The 18,689-nt window shown below is 37.6% G+C and overlaps 2 protein-coding genes and 1 pseudogene across 2 annotated transcripts; 1 reads left to right on the top strand and 2 right to left on the bottom strand.

The window, feature by feature from the left end:
• Window positions 1–1,471: 1,471 nt before the first annotated feature.
• Window positions 1,472–1,891, bottom strand: LOC118836243 (cytochrome c oxidase subunit 5B, mitochondrial-like). The gene has a single exon (XM_036743579.1). The coding sequence runs from the start codon at window positions 1,889–1,891 to the stop codon at window positions 1,472–1,474; it is 420 nt and encodes a 139-aa protein (XP_036599474.1).
• Window positions 1,892–11,088: 9,197 nt separating this feature from the next.
• Window positions 11,089–12,012, bottom strand: LOC118835959 (vomeronasal type-1 receptor 4-like). Its single transcript, XM_036743269.1, has one exon. It carries the CDS (start codon window positions 12,010–12,012, stop codon window positions 11,089–11,091), a length of 924 nt encoding a protein of 307 aa, XP_036599164.1.
• A 4,190-nt stretch (window positions 12,013–16,202) lies between these two features.
• Window positions 16,203–17,529, top strand: LOC118840209 (annotated as a pseudogene).
• Window positions 17,530–18,689: the final 1,160 nt, after the last annotated feature.

Raw genomic sequence — 18,689 nt, 5'->3', positions numbered from 1 at the left:
TCATAGTGTATTATTCTTGTGATATATTGTCGTAATCTCTTTGTTAGTATTTTATTTAAAATTTTTTGCATCAATATTAATTAAGGAAATTGGTCTATAGTTTTCTTTCTCTGTTTTTGCTCTTCCTGTTTTAGGTGCACCATATTTGTTTTGTAGAAGGAATTTGATAGTTCTTCTTTGTCTATTTTCCCAAATAGTTTATACCATATTGGAACTAATCATTCTATAAATGTTTGGTAGAATTTTCTTGTGTGTCCATCTGGGCCTAGGGATTTTTTTCTTAGGGAGTTCATTGATGGTTTGTTCAATTTATTTTCTAATATCAGGTTGTTTAAGTATTGTATTTCCTATTCTTTTAATATGTGCAATTTATATATTTTTTATAAATATTCATCCATTTCACTTAGATTGTTAGTTTTACTGTCATATGGCAGGGCAATGTGACACTCCCTAATAATTACTTTTATTTCTTCTTCATTGTTGGATAATTTACCCTTTTTATTTTTGATATTGGTAATTTGTTTGTTTCTTTCTTTTTCAATCAAATTAACCAATCGTTTATCTTTTTATTGTTTTTTTTTCCATAAAAATAGCTCCTTGTTTTATTCAAAACTAAATGGTTTAATTACTTTTAATTTTATTAATCTCCCCTTTGCTTTTCAAGGTTTCCAATTTGGAGTTTAGTTGAGGATTTTTAATTTGTTTTTTCCTAGTTTTTTTATCCTATATGCCATATTCATTGATTTGCTCCTTCTCTAGTTTATTAATATAAGTGTTTAGAGATGAAAATTCTCACCCAAGTACTGCTTTGGCTGTATCCCATAAATTTTGGTATGTCATCTTATTGTCATTCTCTTTTATGAAATAATTGATTGTTTCTATGATTTGTTATTTGACCCACTCATTCTTTAAGAGTCAATTATTTAGTGTTCAATTAATTTTTAGTTTCTTCCCATGGGTATTTATTGAATGTGATTTTTATTGCATTATGATCTGAAAAGGATACTTTTAATATTTATGCTTTAATGCCTTTGATTGTGAGGTGTCCTAATATGTGGTCAGTCTTTGTGAAGGTGCCATGTACCACTGAGAAAAAAATATTCATTCTCATTTTAAATTTTCTTCAATAGTCTATCAATCTAATTATTCTAAAAAAAATTTCACCTCCTTAACTTGTTTCTTTTTTATTTTTCTTTGTTAGTTCTATCTAGTTCTGAGAAGTGAAAGTTGAGTTTCCCCATTAGCATATTATTAGTGTTTATTTCCTCCTAGTGTTTATTTCCTCCTGTAACTCATTTAACTTTTCCTTCAAATATTTAGATGCTATGCCATTTCATGCATATGTATGTTTAGTGCTGATATTCATTTTCAGTGGCATCTTTTTTTTTTTTTTGGGAGAGCCAGGGAAATGGCTAGTCTTTTATTGGAGGGAAAAAAACATAACACGTCTCAAGTAAACCAATTCAGGGGCTCATTGGCTAAACTGGTGGGGTACCAGCTTGTAATGGGTTCCACAGTTAGGGCAACGCTGTGTCTCGCCTTTGTGAAGCCAGAACCAGATGACTGCACTGTTGTCCTCTTCACAGATATAGCCCACTATTCGCTTGTCATCAATGGAAGGGACCAGGTTGGGTTCCTCCTTAGTCCCTGGAGCTGCCTTTGGGGCTAGGATATTGTATGGATCCAAATCATTCCTTGAAGCCATCATAATCTCTCTCTCCAAGCCAGTAGCCTGCTCCTCATCAGAAGGGATACCTCCTCCGGTCGCCATGGAGTGAACGGCCACCCAAGCGGGGCCAGAGGCCCTCAAGGCCTGGACTGCCAGTGCCCTGGCTCCCTGCAGTAACCTTGAAGCCACCGCATCTGAGACAACTGCGACCTTCAGGGGCATCTTTTGGCAAGATATAGTTTTCTTCCTTATCTCTTTTAATTATATCTATTTTTGCTTTTGCTTTGTCTGAAATCATGATAACTACCCCTGCTTTTTTTTCTTAGCTGAAGCTAATGGATTCTGCTCCAGACTCTTACCTCTACTCTCTGTGTTTCATTTGCGTTTCTTGTAAACAACATATTGTAGGATGCTGGATTTTAATCCACTCTGCTATCTGCTTCCATTATTTGGGTGAGTTCAGCCCATTCACATTCACAGTTATGGATAGCTATGATTATGATTACTAGCTATGTATTTCCTTCTATCCTATTTTCCCTTCTCTCTCTCTCTCTCTCTCTCTCTCTCTCTCTCTCTCTGTCTGTCTGTCTCTCTCTCCTTTCACTCTGTCCCTTTTACCAAATGTTTCTTCTGACCATTTCCCCCAATCCACCCTATTTTTAGCCCCTCCCTTTCTTTTATCCTTCTCTTACTCCACTATAGTGTAAGACAGATTTCTATACCCAATTGAGTGTATATGTTATTCCCCCTTTGAGCCAATTCTGATGAAGGTAAAGTTCAAGCCTTGCTATGGGGTTTCCTCCCTCCCATCTTCCCCTCCACTATAGGGGCTCATTTGCACTACTTTCTTTGTGAGATATTTTACCCTATTCTCATTCTTCCTTCCCTATTTTCCTGGTGTATCCCTCTTTCTCACCCATAAATTTTGCTTTTTGGATATCATCCCATCAACTCACACCTCACCGGTTGTCTATGTATGCTCTTCTAATTGTCCTAATAGTGATAAAGTTCTTTAAAGTTACAAGTGTCATTTTCCCAGGTAGGAATCTAAACAGTTTAACCTAATTGAGTCCTTATGTTCCCAACACCACAGTAATATAAGTTCCAGACCTCAACCACTGATGCAGAAGAAGCCAGAGTTGATCACTTTTATTTTTTTAATTAATATTTTTTATTTTTAGTTTACAATACTCAGTTCCACACGTTTTTGAATTCCAGATTTTCTTCCCCTCCTTCCTTCCCCCTGCCCCCTCCAAGATGGCATGGAATCCAATATATCTTCTGCATATACCTTCCCATTAAACTTATTTACACTATAGTCAAGTTGTAAAGAAGAATTATGACCAATGGAATGAATCATGAAAGAGAAGAAACAAAACCAAAAAAAAGAAAAAAAAGAGAGCAAATAGTTTGCCTCAATCTACAATCAGACTCCACAGTTCTTTCTCTGGATGTAGATAGCTCTTTCCATCATGAGTCCTTTGGAGTTGTCAAGTCTATCAAAGTTAGTCATCACAGAATCAATATATCTGTGGTTCTGCTGTGCTCACTCATCATAATACAATGTAGGTCTTTGCAGGTTGTTATGAAGTCCGTATCTTCCCCATTTCTTATGGCACAATAGTATTCCATTATGTTCATATACCACAACTTGTTTAGTCATTCCCCAATTGATGGGCATCCCCTTGATTTCCAGTTCTTTGCTACCACAGAAAGAACTGCTATAAATATTTTTGTACATACAGATCCCTTTCCCCCTTGTGTGATCTCTTTGGGATGCAGACCTAAAAGTGGTATTGCTGGGTTGAAGGGTATGCACATTTTTATAGCCCTTTTGGTATAGTTCCAAATTGCTTTCCAGAATGGCTGGATCTGTTCACAACTCCACCAACAATGTAACAGTGTTCCACTTTTCCCACATCCTCTTCAGCATTCATCATTTTCCTGTTTTGTCATGTTAGCCAATCTGACAGGAGAGATGTGGTACCTACGAGTTGCTTTGATTTGCATTTCTCTAATCCATAGTGATCTAGAGCATTTTTTCATATGGCTATAGATAGCTTTAATTTCTTCCTCTGAAAACTGCCTGTTCATATACTTTGACCATTTCTCAATTGGGGAATGACTTGTGTTCCTATAAAGTTGGCTCAGTTCCTTGTATATTTTAGAGATGAAGCCTCTATCAGAGACACTGGTTGTAAAGGTTTTCTCCCAATTTTCTGCTTCCCTCCTAATGTTTGTTGCATTGGCTTTTTTATACAAAACTTTTCAATTTAACATAATCAGAATTATGCATTTTGCATTTTGTAATGCTCTCTATCTCTTGTTGTGTCATGAATTCTTTCTTTTCCTATAAATCTGATAGGTAAACTATTCTTTGCTCTCCCAAATTGCTTATAGTATCAGCTTTCATTCCTAAATCATGAACCTATTTTGACTTTATTTTGGTATATGGTGTAAGATTTTGGTCTATGCCCAGCTTCTGCCCTACCATTTTCCAATTTTCCCAGCAGTTTTTGTGAAATAGTGAATTCTTTGCCCAGAAGCTGGCCTCTTTGGGTTTATCAAAGAGTAGATTGCTATAGTCATTGACTACTGCATCTTTTGTACCTAACCTATTCCACTGATCCACCACTCTATTTCTTAGCCAGTACCAAGTAGTTTTGATGACTGCTGTTTTATAGCACAGTTTAATATTTGGTATGGCTGGGCCAACTTGCCTAGCATTTCTTTTCATTAATTCCCTAGATATTCTGGACCTCTTGTTTTTCGAGATGAATTTTGTTATTATTTTATCCAGCTCTGTAAAATAATTTTTTGATAGTTTGATTAGTATGGCACTAAATAAGTAAATTAATTTAGGTAAAATTGTCATTTTTATTATATTAGCTTGGCCTAACCACAAGCAACTGATGTTTTTCCATTTATTTAGATCTGATTTTATTTGTGTGAAAAGTGTTTCATAATTATGTTCATATAGGCCCTGGGTTTGTCTTGACAGGTAGACTCCCAAATATTTTATTTTATCTACAGTAACTTTAATTGGAACTTATCTTTCTATCTTTTGCTGCTGGGCTTTATTAGTAATGTATAAGAATGCTGAGGATTTATGTGGGTTTATATTATATCCTGCAACTTTTTAAAGTTGTTTATTATTTCAAGTAGTTTTTTAATTGATTCTCTAAGTAAATCATCATATCATCTGCAAAGAGTGATAATTTAGTTTCTTCTTGCTTATTCTAGTTCCTTCAATTTCTTTTTCTTCTCTTGTTGCTACAGCTAACATTTCTAGTACCAAATTGAATAATAGGGGTGATAATGGACATCCTTGTTTCACCCCTGATCTTATTGGGAATGCATCTAGCTTATCCCCATTAGATATAATGCTTGCTGATGGTTTTAGGTAGATGTTATTTATAATTTTCAGGAAGGCTTCATTTATTCCTATGCTTTCTAGTATTTTTAATAGGAATGGTTGTTGTATTTTCTCAAAGGCTTTTTCTGCATCTATAGAAATGATCATATGGTTTCTGTTAGTTTTGTTGTTGATATGATCCATTGTGCTGATAGTTTTCCTAATATTGAACCAGCCTTGCATTCCTGGAATAAATCCTATGTATTCATAGTGTATTATTCTTGTGATAAGTTTCTGCTATCTTTTTGTTAATATTTCATTTGAAATTTTTGCATCAATATTTATTAGGGAAATTGATCTATAATTTTCTTTCTCTGTTTTGACTCTTCCTGGTTTGGGTATTAGTACCATATTTGTGTCATAAAAAGAATTTGGTAAGAATCCTTCTTTACCTCTTTTACCATATAGTGTATAAAGTATAGGAATTAATTGTTCTTTAAATGTTTGATAGAATTCACATCTTCCCTAGAACAAACTCACAGTACAACTAAATCAGCCTGTTCAATTCTAACAATCACGAGGGTGGCCATTAGCAGCCAAAATATCTCTTTCTCTCTCAGAATTTCCTGTGACATAACTTCCTTTTCCTGTCAAGAAGCTCCTCCTACCACATGTGTCTTAGGCTTCCTGTGGTATGTGCAAGTCCATGGCCTACTAATGGGTTCAAAAGATCTTGAAATCTAATTGCTATTCCACTTTCTTGTTTACCTTTTGTATTTCTCTTGAGTCCTGTGTTTGATAATCAAACTTTCTGTTCACCTTTGGTCTTTTCATCAAGAATTCTTGAAAGTTTTTGAAAAAAATAAATATCTACACAGCTCCCTACCACAGAAGGATTATACTCAGTTTTGCTGGGTAGGTGATTCTTACTTGTAATCCCATCTTGTTTGCCTTGCAGAAGAATATATCCTAAGCCAGGGATGTCCAAAATATGGCCCACGGGCTGCATGGGCCCACAGTGCAATTTATGTGGCCTTCCTACAAGCCTAGAAATTGACCTAAATGCTTTAGTAAACAAAGCCAAGCTACTGCAGAGCTCTCATTAAAATGGCAAATCAAAGTATACTGTCTATACTGTCCAACCTAAGGTTGGACAGCCCTGTCCTAAGCCTTCAATGTAGAAGCTGCTAAATCATGTGTAATGTGGTTCCATGATATTTGGATTTTGTATCTTTCTGGCTACTTGCATTATTTTCCCCTTGGCCTGGAAGCTCTGGAATTTATCTATAATATTTCTGGGATTTATAATTTTGAAATTTCTTTCAAGAGGTGATGGTAGATTCTTTCAATTTCTATTTTTTTCTTCTGGTTCTAGAATATCAGGGCAGTTTTCCTTGATAATTTCTTGAAATATGATGCCTAGGCTTTTATTTTGATCATGGCTTTCAAGTAGTCTGATAATTTTAAAATTATGTCCCCTCACTTTATTTTCTTGTCAGTTGTTTTCCCAATAAGATATTTCACATTCTCCCCACCCCCATTTTTCATTGTTTTGATTTTGTTTTATTGTTTCTTGATGTCTCATGGGGTCATTACCTTTTACGTGTCCTATTCTGATTTTTAAGGAATTATTTTCTTCAGTTAACTTTTGTACCTCCTTTTCCATTTGGCCAATTCTATTTTTAAGGAAAAAGAGCTAGGTGGCACAGTAGATAGAGAACCAGGCCTGGAATGAGGAAGATCTCAATTCACAGCTGGCCTCAGACACTTACTAGTTATGTGACCTTGGGCACCTATGTGCTTCATTTCCTCATCTATAAAATGATCTGGAGAAGGAAATGCGAATATTCCAGTATCTTTGACAAGAAAACCCCATGTGAGGTAATAGAGAATCAGATACAACTGGATGACTTAACAACAATAGCAACTTTTAAAGGAGATGTTTTCCTCAATGAACCTTTGTACCTCCTTTTCCATTTGACCAATCGTATTTTTTAAGGAATTGTTTTCTTCAGTGAATTTTTTTTACATCTTTTGTTTCTTGTTAACCAAGTTGTTGACTCTTTTTATCATTCTTTTGCATTACTTTCATTTCTTTTCCCAATTTTTCTTCTAGTTATTTTATTTATAACATCCTTTTTTGAGCTCTTTCAGCAGTTCTTTTTGGGCTTCACGCAAATTTATATTTTCCTTTGAGGCTTAATATGTAGCTGTTTTGACATTTTTGTTTTCTTCTGAGTTTGTGTTTTTTATCTTCTCCATCACCATAGTAATTTTCTATGGTCAGGTTCTTTTTTTTTTGCTTGTTTCCTAGGCTATTTCTTCACTTTTAATTTTATTTTAAAGTTGGTCTCTTCTCTACAGCTTTAGGGGGTGTTTTCCCAAGCTTCAGGTTTTCCATGAGGCTATTTTCAGAATTAATTTTGGGGACCTGTAAGTTTTTGTTTATCCCAAGGTGGAATGATCTACAGAGGGCTTTGGTCACTGCAATCCTGGTGTGTGCTCTGGTCTAGGAGCAATCACAAGCACCTTTTTGTGCCTTGGATCTGTGACCACATTCCTCATTCCCCTGTGCCCACACAATCTAGTGTGCTAGTGCTCCTTCTTACCCTGGAGCTATGACTTGAGACCGTGAAGTGGGTTTCCATGTGGGCAATGTAACAGGGTACTGTACCAAAGGTCAGAAAAGTGTCACTTATAATCTCCTTTTCAGTAGTTGTCGGACTCCCTTGCCATCTGTGGCCTGTGAGCTTCAGGAGTTGTTGCTGTTGATTCATTTGTCCATCTGTGGAGTCCAAAATTGTCCCAGCCTATAATAAAAGAAACTGAAGTAGAGGTCTGAGCCAATGCTGATTTATTAAAGGGTCCCTGCCCCACTCAAATCAAATGGATTTCAGATCTTCATCACAATCTGAGATGCCTCCTTTCTCCAGGGCCTTAGTTTTATGCTGCTATGTAACCAGAAAATACAGACGATACAAACTAAAAATACAGAATCTCATTGGTTGATAGACCCTGTTCTTGACCCTCCAGGAGGGTATACACAAAATAGATAATCCCATTGGTTGACAAATTTGCTAATAAACAGACCTTGACAGACTTCTCTTGACCTCCAAGAGGTCCTACCAAGCTAATGAGCAGATCTATGGGCTGTGCTGATAAACAGGTATCAAAACATTTACATGGGCTTATGGACCAACAGACTGGCAAACAGGACCACTTGTTGGTCAAGTGCTCATGGCCATCTCTCCTAGTTGGGCAATAGAGGGATTATAAGAGATAGAGGGGCAACAAAAATAGCTGGGGGTTTTTCCGTGTAATTAAATCACCTCTGCCATGCTAGACTTGGCCACAATAACAAGGAAAAACAAGGGTGGAGGTCCTCTAATTGGATTCAGTTATGAGTAAGCAAGTGAACTTACAATCTGCAGTTCATAGCTCTGAGGCCTAACACCAGAACTTAGAATCACTACCCCTATGGAATCATACCAAACTAATTAATACTGACTGGAATGAAATAGGGGTCCAACTAATCAGATTTCATGCATAGTCAAAAGTGTTTTGCTTTTGACTTTTACCTCCCCCAGTGTGCCCGCCCTTCTATCAGTGCCCCCTTCTCTTATCCCCTTCGCCTCCTACCATCCTGTAGGGTAATATAGATTTCTATAGCCAACTGAGTTTGTATGCTATTCTTTCCTCAAGCCAATCGTGATGAGAATAAGGTTCATGTGCTTCCCTCTACCTCACCCTTCTTCGTCTGCATTGTAAATGCTCTTCTGAGCCTCTTTTATGTGAGATAATTTACTATATTTGACCCCTTCTTTTCCCCTTGTCCCAATGAAGTCCTCATTCCCACTCCTTAATTTTATGTTTTTCAGATACCATCCCATCATACTCAATTCACACCCATGCCTTCTGTCTATGAATACTCCTTCGAACTACCCTAACGATGATAAAGTTTTTAGGAGGTACAAGTATTATTTTACCATGCAGGAATGTAAACAGTTTAACCTTATTGAATCCCTTATCATTGCCCTTTTGGGTTTACCTTGTTATACTTTTCTTGAGTATCATGTTTGAATGTCAAATTTTCTATTCATCTCTGGTCTCTTCATCAGGAATGCTTGAAAGTCTTCTACTTCATTAAATTTATGTCTTCCCCCCTGCCCCTCGAAAGATTATACTCAGTTTTGTTGTTAGATGATTTTTGCCCATAATCTTAGCTCTTATACCCTTTGGAATATCATATTTGAGGTTCTCATGTCCTTTAATGTAGAAACTGCTAAATCTCCTGTTATCCTGAATGTGGTTCCACTGTATTTGAAGTGTTTTTTTTTGGCTGATTGCAATATCTCCTTCTTGACCTGGTAGCTCTGGAATTTGGCTATAATATTCCTGGGAATTTTTATTTTGGGATCTCTTTCAGGATATGATTGTTGGATTCTTAAAATTTCTGTTTAAGGGGCAGCTAGGTGAAATAGTGAATAAAGCACTGGCCCTGGAGTCAGGAAGACTTGAGTTCAAATCCAGCATCAGTCACTTACTAGCTATGTGACCCTGGGCAAGTCACTTAAACCATATTGCTGTAATTTTTTTTTTTGCTCCATTTTACCCTCTGATTCTGGAATATCAAGACAGTTTTCCTTGATAATTTCTTGAAGATTATGTCTAGGTTTTATTTTGATCATGGCTTTCAGGCAGTCCAATAACTTAAATTATCTCTCCTAAATTTATTTTCCGGGTCAGTTGTTTCAGTGAAACACTTCACATTTTCTTCTATTTTTTCATTCTTTTGAATTTTTTACTGTTTCTTGGTATCTCATTTAGTCAACTTTCATTTGCCAAATTCTAATTTTTAAGGAATTCTTTTCTTCAGAGAGCTTTTGTAGTCCTTTTTCCACTTGACCAGTTATGCTTTTTAAGGAGTTCTTCTTTTCAGTGAATTTTTGATCAATTTTGCCTTTCAAGGCATTATTATCTTCATTGGATTTTTTTTGTGTCTCTTTTACCATTTGGTCTATTCTGGTTTTTAAAGAAGTTATTTTCTTCATTTTTTTTGTGTGTTTCCTTTACTAAGCTATTCAATCTTTTTTTTTTTGTGGTTTTCTATCACTCTCATTTCTCTTCATCATTTTCCCCTACCTTTCTTACTTGATTTTAAAAATACTTTTTGAGCTCTTTCATGGCCTGAGACCAATTCATATTTTTCTTTGAGGCTTTGGATGTAGCCATTTTGATTTTGTTGCGTTCTGAGATTGTGTCCTGGATCTTCCCTTTGACCATATTAACTTTTATAGTCACGATCTTTTTCTGTTGTTTGCTCATTTTTTCCTGCTTATTTCTTGATTTTTAACTCTGTGCTAAAGTGTGGCTCTCCTTCCTGGGTGGTGGCGGCACTGTCCCCATCTTCAGGTTTTTTATTCAGCTGTTTTCAGAGATAATTCTAGTGACCTGTAAGTTTTTGGTCCTTCCAAAGTGATATGATGTAAGAAGAGGTGTGTTTACTTGTCTCCTAGCCTGTGCTCTAGTCTGTGAGGAACCTTAAGCACCCCAGGCCTTGAACTATAAGTAGGGTCCCTGCTGTCCTGCGGCCAAAAGCTCTGCTATGCCAGTGCTTTTCCTCACCCTGGGACTGAGACTCAGGACTGCTACCTGATTCCAAGTCTGAGTAATATGACAGAGTCCTGCCCCCAATGCTATCAAAGGGACCCCTAGAATCTCCTTCTTTCTAGTTGTCTGACCCCCTTACTATGGGTGGATTGAGAGGTCCAGAAGCATTCCCTGCTAAAGATGATTCAGTAACCCTCAGGACTCACTGCTGGTTTGCTGGGGCCTTGTCCACATGGTGAAGTCTGTGCTAGACTGTGCTCACTCTCACCCAGGTATAATAGGCCTTTCCTGCTGACCTTCTAAGTTGTCTTGTGCTGGAAAATTACTTGACCCCATCCTTTTGTGAGTTCTGCTGCTCTAGAATTAATTTTTTGGTGTTATTTAAAGTTTTTTCAAGGATAATTTGAAAGAGCTTAGGTGAGTCCCTGCCTTTTTTTGCCCGTAGAACAGGAAATTATTGAGGAGTTTTCTTGAACCATAGATCATAACAGTATTTGTGAATTTGGGAATCATAGAACATCAAGATAAAGGGACTGATAACTGGGAAACAGGCAGCCATGAATTGTCCAAGGGGCATGAGAAAGGAGTGATATTTATCAAAATAAAAACCACAAAATGCCAAGATGGAATTAATGGAATAGAAAGAGACATATGTGCAAACCAGTAAAATGATTGCATGGGTGGCTTTTATCTCAGGCAAAGTTCTGGGAGAAAGATGGAGACTGTGAATATGTTGCACTTGTTGATGGTGTTTATGCAGAAGAAAAACCAGGTAGGCACTGGCCCATATCATGACTCCCACACACATGACATCAGGAAGTGCAAAGATAATTAAATAGACTGAGGAGTCAAATGAGGTAGGACCTGAAATTGAACAATATCCCAGATGCCACCACCTTGTGTTGTTGTTCCTGAACCTTGAGTTATGCATGGTCCCAAGTAAAGTGAAATTTATCAACAGGTAGAAGCACCAGCAGAAGAGGCAAGAAGGGACAACATACTTTGGAGCTTGAGCTTTGAGTTCTGACCACCTGGAGTTACTGGGACTGATGGTGATGACCTGAAAACCACTCAGGAGGCAGGTAGTGCTGAGAGATACACTCCGGGACACATTATGAAGGTAGTGGATAAGTTTACAGCCAAGAGGATCCAGGAAATTTTTCAATCCCAAATAGAACATTGTCTGAGGGAGACCCTTGGGCAGAAGCACTTTCAGATTGGCCAAGACCAAGTTGACCCAAATAGAGTCTATATGTCTTAGGCTGTGACCAGTGAGGAAAGTCAAGGTGTAAAGACACAGGAGGAAGAAATTCCCTAGAAGTCCAATTCCAATCTGGGCAAGGAAGACAATGGCCAACAACAAGTCAATTGGATTCATTTTCTCAATATCTTGGAGAGAACAAGGGTGGTCAGGTCCATGAGACCCTACAGAAAAATAAGTGATTAAATTCCTTCAAGATGTTATTGTAGAGAACAGGGTTCTTTTTTGGGAACATGATGAGTACCTTGTGTAATAGATAGAATTCTGATATCACTGATTTTGAGATTAACATTGAACCTTGTTTGGTTTTCCTGGATATCTGATTGGTAGTTGGAAAGGAAAGGTCAATTAAATATTAGGAAAGTGTTACATCAGAAGTCCAACCTTCTTTCAGGTGGCTTTTTAAAATGTGTATCTCATACTTATTTGCTGCATGAAAGAGTTCCCAAGCGTAAAATTAAATTTTGGGTTGGGAGATTTTCTTAATGTGCTTTGAAAATATGATTGATTTAAATTTTTTTAAAATGACAACATAAAAGTTGATGTAAATGTAAATTTAAGGGGTTATAGCAGATGTAAAATATTGTTAACATATTAAACAAAGACCCTAAGTATGTCTCTGACTTGATATTCCTTTAAAACAGTGAAGAAGTTAATTATCTTTTGGCACTGTCAATTGATAATTAGTCAGAAGACAACTAAAAAACTACATCCAACACCAGTTATGTGACACTTGTCAAGACAATTGAATTCTCTCAGCCACAATTATTTTTCTCCCACAAAATGAAGGACTAATAAGAATAAGTCTAATAGGACTTACTTCACAAGGTTCTTGAGAAAATCACATGGCATCAGATTAGTCCTTGGCAGGCCTTAAGAATGAGAAAAGATATTTAGTGATGATGATAATTATAATGATAAGCAAATTTAGGTTAAAATAATAAAATTGAATAACAGGTGGTTTGTGAGAGGGGAAAACATTCTATTCCATTGTTGCTGGGACTACAGATGGGCAGATATTTTTAACAATATGTTAAAAATAGTTCAGCTTTAACTACTTCTATCCAAATTTTAAACCTCCAAAATTATTATTAAAAACAAAAAGTTCTCTATCTGATCACAATATATTCTTTGTTGCTGTGGTATATGAAAAGTTGGAGAGAAATAACTTCTGCATAATTAATCATTAGTGAGTAATTAATAAAACAATGATCATTTGGCCATCTCCTGTAAACCAAAGAAGAATCACAGAGGCCTCTCAGTCTGTTGGAGTGCCCTTGAAAGAGTAGGTGTTTGTGACAGATAGAAATCAACTTTGATTGGTTCAAAATTAATGAGAGAATGAATATTATAATGAGAGGTGAACTTATTCTAATGTAGGGCTGCAGGCTATGGCTGTGATCACTCAGTCTTGGACAAAGAAACTTACCTCTACCCAGACTACCTCCACTTATGGCAATCTAGACAAAGGGAGTCCATCTCCACCCAGACCTGTTTGACTAGAATGCAAGGGACTAGAATTTACCTCAACTAAAATTTCTTTACATTTTGGATGAGATCTACCAGTGGGGTGGAGTCTGAACAAGATTGAGGAGAATATTAAATCCAATATCATTCTCAGTCCTATTCTTCAGATGCTAATTTGACCTAGTACAGAATGAGGAAATAGAAGGGGAAAAACCTGGATTTATTCAATAGTAATTGGTTATTAATATAAGAGGGAAATAGTTTTTCTCTAATTGCTTCATATTAATGTGATACTCTAAAAACCCTACATTTCAACAAGTTCAGCAATGCATGTAAATTTTCATACACTCATAAAAATGTCAGTGCTGTAAACAAAATCATGAATATGAAGAAGTGAAGAGGCAATCAACAAGCATTTATTAAGTGCCAATTATGTCTAGTAATATACAAGGTGGTAGGGATAAAAAGACATAAATGAAAAAATTTATGACCTCAATAAGCTTAATTTTTATAAAAAATAAAATGGAATATCAATAGTTAGGTAAATGAGAACCATAGCAGCATACATTATATGTATACATTTCAAAAGACATAAAGAATGGAATAAGGGATGAAAAAAGTCAGTGAATGGAATCAAGAGCCACTGAGATGTATAGTTTTAAAATATATACTATTTTACTTTCTCTCTATGATTACTTTTCAATTTTAGGTTCTCATCATGATATAGAGGTTGTCACATAATTTTTTGAGTTGTTGAGTTCATTGACTGATCACTTCCAATTGACCAACAATGAGAGAGAGTCATTTTTTTTTTTTTACTGAGAGTAAATTACCTTCCACTGGTAAGTGGAAGGAAATAAATATATGTGTGTATACATATCTATATCTATATATATCTACATATAGATACATACATGTATATCTGTTAAAAGATGAACAAAATATTGTAATACAGGCATTATGTTATATGCAATGTAATATATCAATTTTAAAATATATAAATGCCTTCCACAGCAAAGACACCAAAGCAGAGTCAATACCTAAAGAAATTAATTCAGACTAATCCCTGGGAGGTCAAATACTGAAACTGAAGCTTAAATACTTTGGCTACATAATAAGAAGACAGGAATCATTGGAAAATACCTTGAGAGTGTGAAAGATTGAAGGCAAAAGAAAATGGGAAGGCAGAGGAAGAGGTGGGTAGATAGTGTCACGGAAGTAAAGAACATGAGCTTGGAAAGACTTCAGGAGACAGTGGAAGAGAGAGGGGGTTGGCACGATATGGTCCATGGGCTCATAGAGTCAGCCATGACTGAAAGAGACCCCATACTGAAAACTCTCAGAAGTATCATAGCCAAATTCCAAAGCTCTCATGTCAAAGAGAAAATACCTCAGGGAGCCAGAAAGAAACCATTCAAATACCATGGAGCCTAGCAGTATCATATCTTAAACTATAGTATAAGGCAGTAATTACCAAAAATATCTGGTATTGGCTGAGAGATAAAAAGGTAGATCAATGGAACAGAGTACACATGCAATTTACAGCAGCAAATAAATACAGTAACCTTGTATTTGACAAGTGTAAAGACAAAGTGTAAAGACTTATGTTTTTGGGATAATAATTATTCAGTAAAAACTGTTGGAAAAACTGGAAAGTGGTACAGCAGAAATTGTGCATAGGCCAATATCTTATACCATCTACCAAGATAAGCTCAAAATGGATACATGACTAAGATATAAAGAAAGCTATCAAGAAAATTGGAAGAACATGGAACATATTACTTATCAGACATATGGATCAGTGAACAATTTATGCATAAAGAAGAGATGGAAAGAAGAGTGAGGTGTTAAATGGATAATTCTGATTACATTAAATTGAAAAGTTTTTGTACAAACAAAACAAATGCAACCAAGATCAGAAGGAAGGCAGAAAATTGGGAAAAAGAATTTTATAGACAGTTCATCAGTTACAGATATCATATCTAAAATACATAAAGTACTTTATAAAATCTGTAAAAATATGAGTTTTTCCTCAATTGAAAAATGGTCAAAGGATATGAACAGGTCATTTTCCAGTAAAGAAATTAAGACAATTTATAGTCATATGAAAAATGCTCTAAATCATTATTGACTAGAGAAATTCAAATTAAAATAACATTGAGATAACATTTTACACCTACCAGATTGGCTTAAATGATCAAAGCAGAAAGCGACAAATGTTGGAGGAGATGTGGAAAAATTAGGAAACAGATTCATTGTTGGTGGAATTGTGAACTGATCCAACCATTTTGGAAGCAATCTGGAATTATGTCCAAAGAGTTATTAAGCTGCCTATACTCTTTGACCCAGCAATAGTACTACTAGATATAATTCCAAAGATGATTAGAGAAAAGGGAAAAGAAGCTATATGTTCTAAAATATATGTAGCATCAGAGCTCATTCCCGCAGCAGTGGTGGTGAGTGTGACTCTGGGCCAGCCCTTGTTCTGAGCTCCCGGGCTGAACCTAGATGTTGGTAACTATGAATCTGTATTGGGTCTGTCTGTTGATGTTTGTACTTTGCAATTTGCTCCGAAGTTCAGGGTGCCGGCTTTTTCCCCTGAACTAGGTGAATGATATTTGTGTGCTGAATTAAAGTAATCTTGTCAACCCCTTCACCTCGCTTTCCTTAGTTAAGCAGATCAAAAGAACCTGTGCTGTTGGCAGCTTTCTGGGTGCTGGCTGTGGGTGGATCTGACACCCCCACAGAAGCTGCTAGCCGGATTGTTGAAACAGAGTGAGAATAGGCTTCACAGAAGGAGATTTCTTTCCTCAGTGCACTGAAATACAAAGACCATCACCATGGATTTTCAGCATCAGCCTGGGGGCAAGACGGAGTGGTGGGGTGGCTTCATCTTCTGAGAGCAACCGAGATGGAAGGGAACGACTCAGACAACTGGCTCTTGAAACAATCGATATCAACAGGGATCCATACTTTATGAAGAACCATTTGGGTTCCTATGAATGCAAACTCTGCTTAACACTTCACAACAATGAGGGAAGCTACTTAGCACACACGCATGGAAAAAAGCATCAAACAAATTTGGCTCAGAGAGCTGCAAAAGAAGCCAAGGAGGCTCCAGCCCAGCCAGCCCCAGAGAAAGTCAAAGTGGAAGTGAAGAAGTTTGTGAAAATTGGCCATCCTGGCTACAAAGTGACCAAACAACGGGAGACGGAGATGGGCCAGCAGAGCCTCCTCTTCCAGATTGACTATCCTGAGATCGCTGGGAGCATTATGCCACGCCACCGGTTTATGTCTGCATATGAGCAGAGGATTGAACCCCCCAGACAGACGCTGGCAGTATCTTTTGATGGCAGCTGAACCTTATGAAACCATTGCTTTCCAGGTGCCAAGTAGAGAGATTGACAAAGCTGAGGGGAAGTTTTGGACCCACTGGAACAGAGAAACCAAGCAGTTTTTTCTCCAGTTCCATTTTAAGATGGAGAAGGCTCCTGCTCCTCCAGCCCTCCCTGCTGGGCCTCCTGGAGTGAAGCGGCTCCCACCCCCACTGATGAATGGTTTGCCACCTTGACCACCTCTGCCAGAATGCTTGCTGCCACCACCTCCAGGTGGCATGCCTCTGCCACCCATGTCTCCCAGTGGGCCTGTACCCACAGGCCCTCCTGGGCCTCCTCAGATGCCCCCTCCTGCACCTGGAGTTCATCCCCCTGCTCCTGGGGTTCACCCCCTCCTCCTGGGGTTCATCTTCCAGCTCCTGGGGTACACCCCCTGGTTCCCAGAGTACACCTTCCTGCTCCTGGGGTACACCCTCCTGCTCCTGGTGTGCATCCTCCAGCTCCTGGGGTACATCCCCAAGCACCTGAGGTTCACCCTCAGGCTCCAGGAGTTCACCCTGCAGCACCTGGGGTGCATCCCCCAACTTCAGGGGTACACCCCCCAGCACCTGGGGTTCACCCTCAGGCTCCAGGAGTACATCCCCAAGCACCTGGGGTTCACCTCCAGGCTCCTGGGGTTCATCCTCAAGCTCCAGGGGTTCACCCCCAAGCCCCAGGTGTACACCCCCCAAACCCAGGAGTACATCCCCCGACTCCTATGCCCCCAATGTTGCAGCCTCCTCTTCCCTCGAAAGGACCTGGAAACGTTCCTCCTCCTCCACCAACCGATTGAAAAGCTTTTCCTCCTCCCCTACCAAGTTGGTTTTTATTTACATTGCATCATTCCCCCAAAGATGAATATTGGTGTTTTTTTTGTGCAGAGGTGTGAACTCTGTCCTCAGAGTTGATTAAATAGGTTTCTACTTTGTTTACATTGAAAAAAAGTGAAATGTATGTAGCAGCTCTCTTTGTAGTGGCACAGAACTTTACAGGGAATTACAGGGATGCCCATTATTGGGGAATGACTGAAAAAGTTGTGGTGTATGATCACAATAGGATAGTATTGTGTTACAAGAAATGATGCACTCATTGAATTTAGGAGGAAAACATGGATAGACTCGCAAAAAATAATGAAGAGCAAAATGAGCAGAACCAAGGGAACATTGTATACAACAATAGCAATATTGTTTTAAGAACCACTTTGAGTGACCAAGTCATTTTGACTGCTAGAAATACCCAAATTAACTACAAAGAACCTACGAAGGAAGACACTATCTGCATCCAGAGAAAGAACTGATAAATAAAAGTGTATATAGAATGATTTCACACACACACAGAAACACAGGCATATATTTGTGTCTAATGGTTTCCATCTCTAGGGAGGGGTGGGGGAGGGAAAGAAAACACCAAATACCATAGAGCCACAGTCAGGATCACTCAAGATTTAGCAGATACCACATTAAAGGAATGGAGGGTTTGGAAGATAATATTCCAGAAGGCAAAAGAGTTTGGATTACAACCAAGAATCACCTCCCCAGCAGAACTGAACATAATACTTTAAAGGAAAAATAGGTATGTAATGAAATAGAAGAATCACAAGCATTCCTAATGGAAAGATCTGAACTGAATAGAAATTTTGATTTTCAAAGAGAAGAGCATAAAAATGTAAATATGAAAGAAATCATAAGGGACTCAACAAACTATTTACCTTTCTATACAGGAAGATGATCCATGTATCTTCTAAGATCTTTTTCATTATTATGGCAGTTAGAAGGACACTATATAGAAAGAAGACATGGGAGTGAGTCAATTATATTGGGTTGACATGAAAAGGATAGCAGAGAAAGAGAGCCCCACTAGGAAAAAGGGAAAGGAAAAAGAAGAATGGAGAAAATTATCTCACATAAAAGAGGTACAGAAGGAAGAGCTTTTACAGTGATGGGGAAATTTTTT

Source organism: Trichosurus vulpecula, chromosome 2 (assembly GCF_011100635.1).
Source record: "Trichosurus vulpecula isolate mTriVul1 chromosome 2, mTriVul1.pri, whole genome shotgun sequence".
NCBI classification, from domain to species: Eukaryota; Metazoa; Chordata; class Mammalia; order Diprotodontia; family Phalangeridae; genus Trichosurus; species Trichosurus vulpecula.
Note: the sequence above shows the minus strand (reverse complement) of the source record. Positions and strands in the feature narration are given on the sequence as shown.

What these genes read in the sequence shown, in the direction of transcription:
- LOC118836243 (XM_036743579.1), bottom strand. Translation starts at nt 1,891, where the DNA reads ATGCCCCTGAAGGTCGCAGTTGTCTCAGATGCGGTGGCTTCAAGGTTA.
- LOC118835959 (XM_036743269.1), bottom strand. Translation starts at nt 12,012, where the DNA reads ATGAATCCAATTGACTTGTTGTTGGCCATTGTCTTCCTTGCCCAGATT.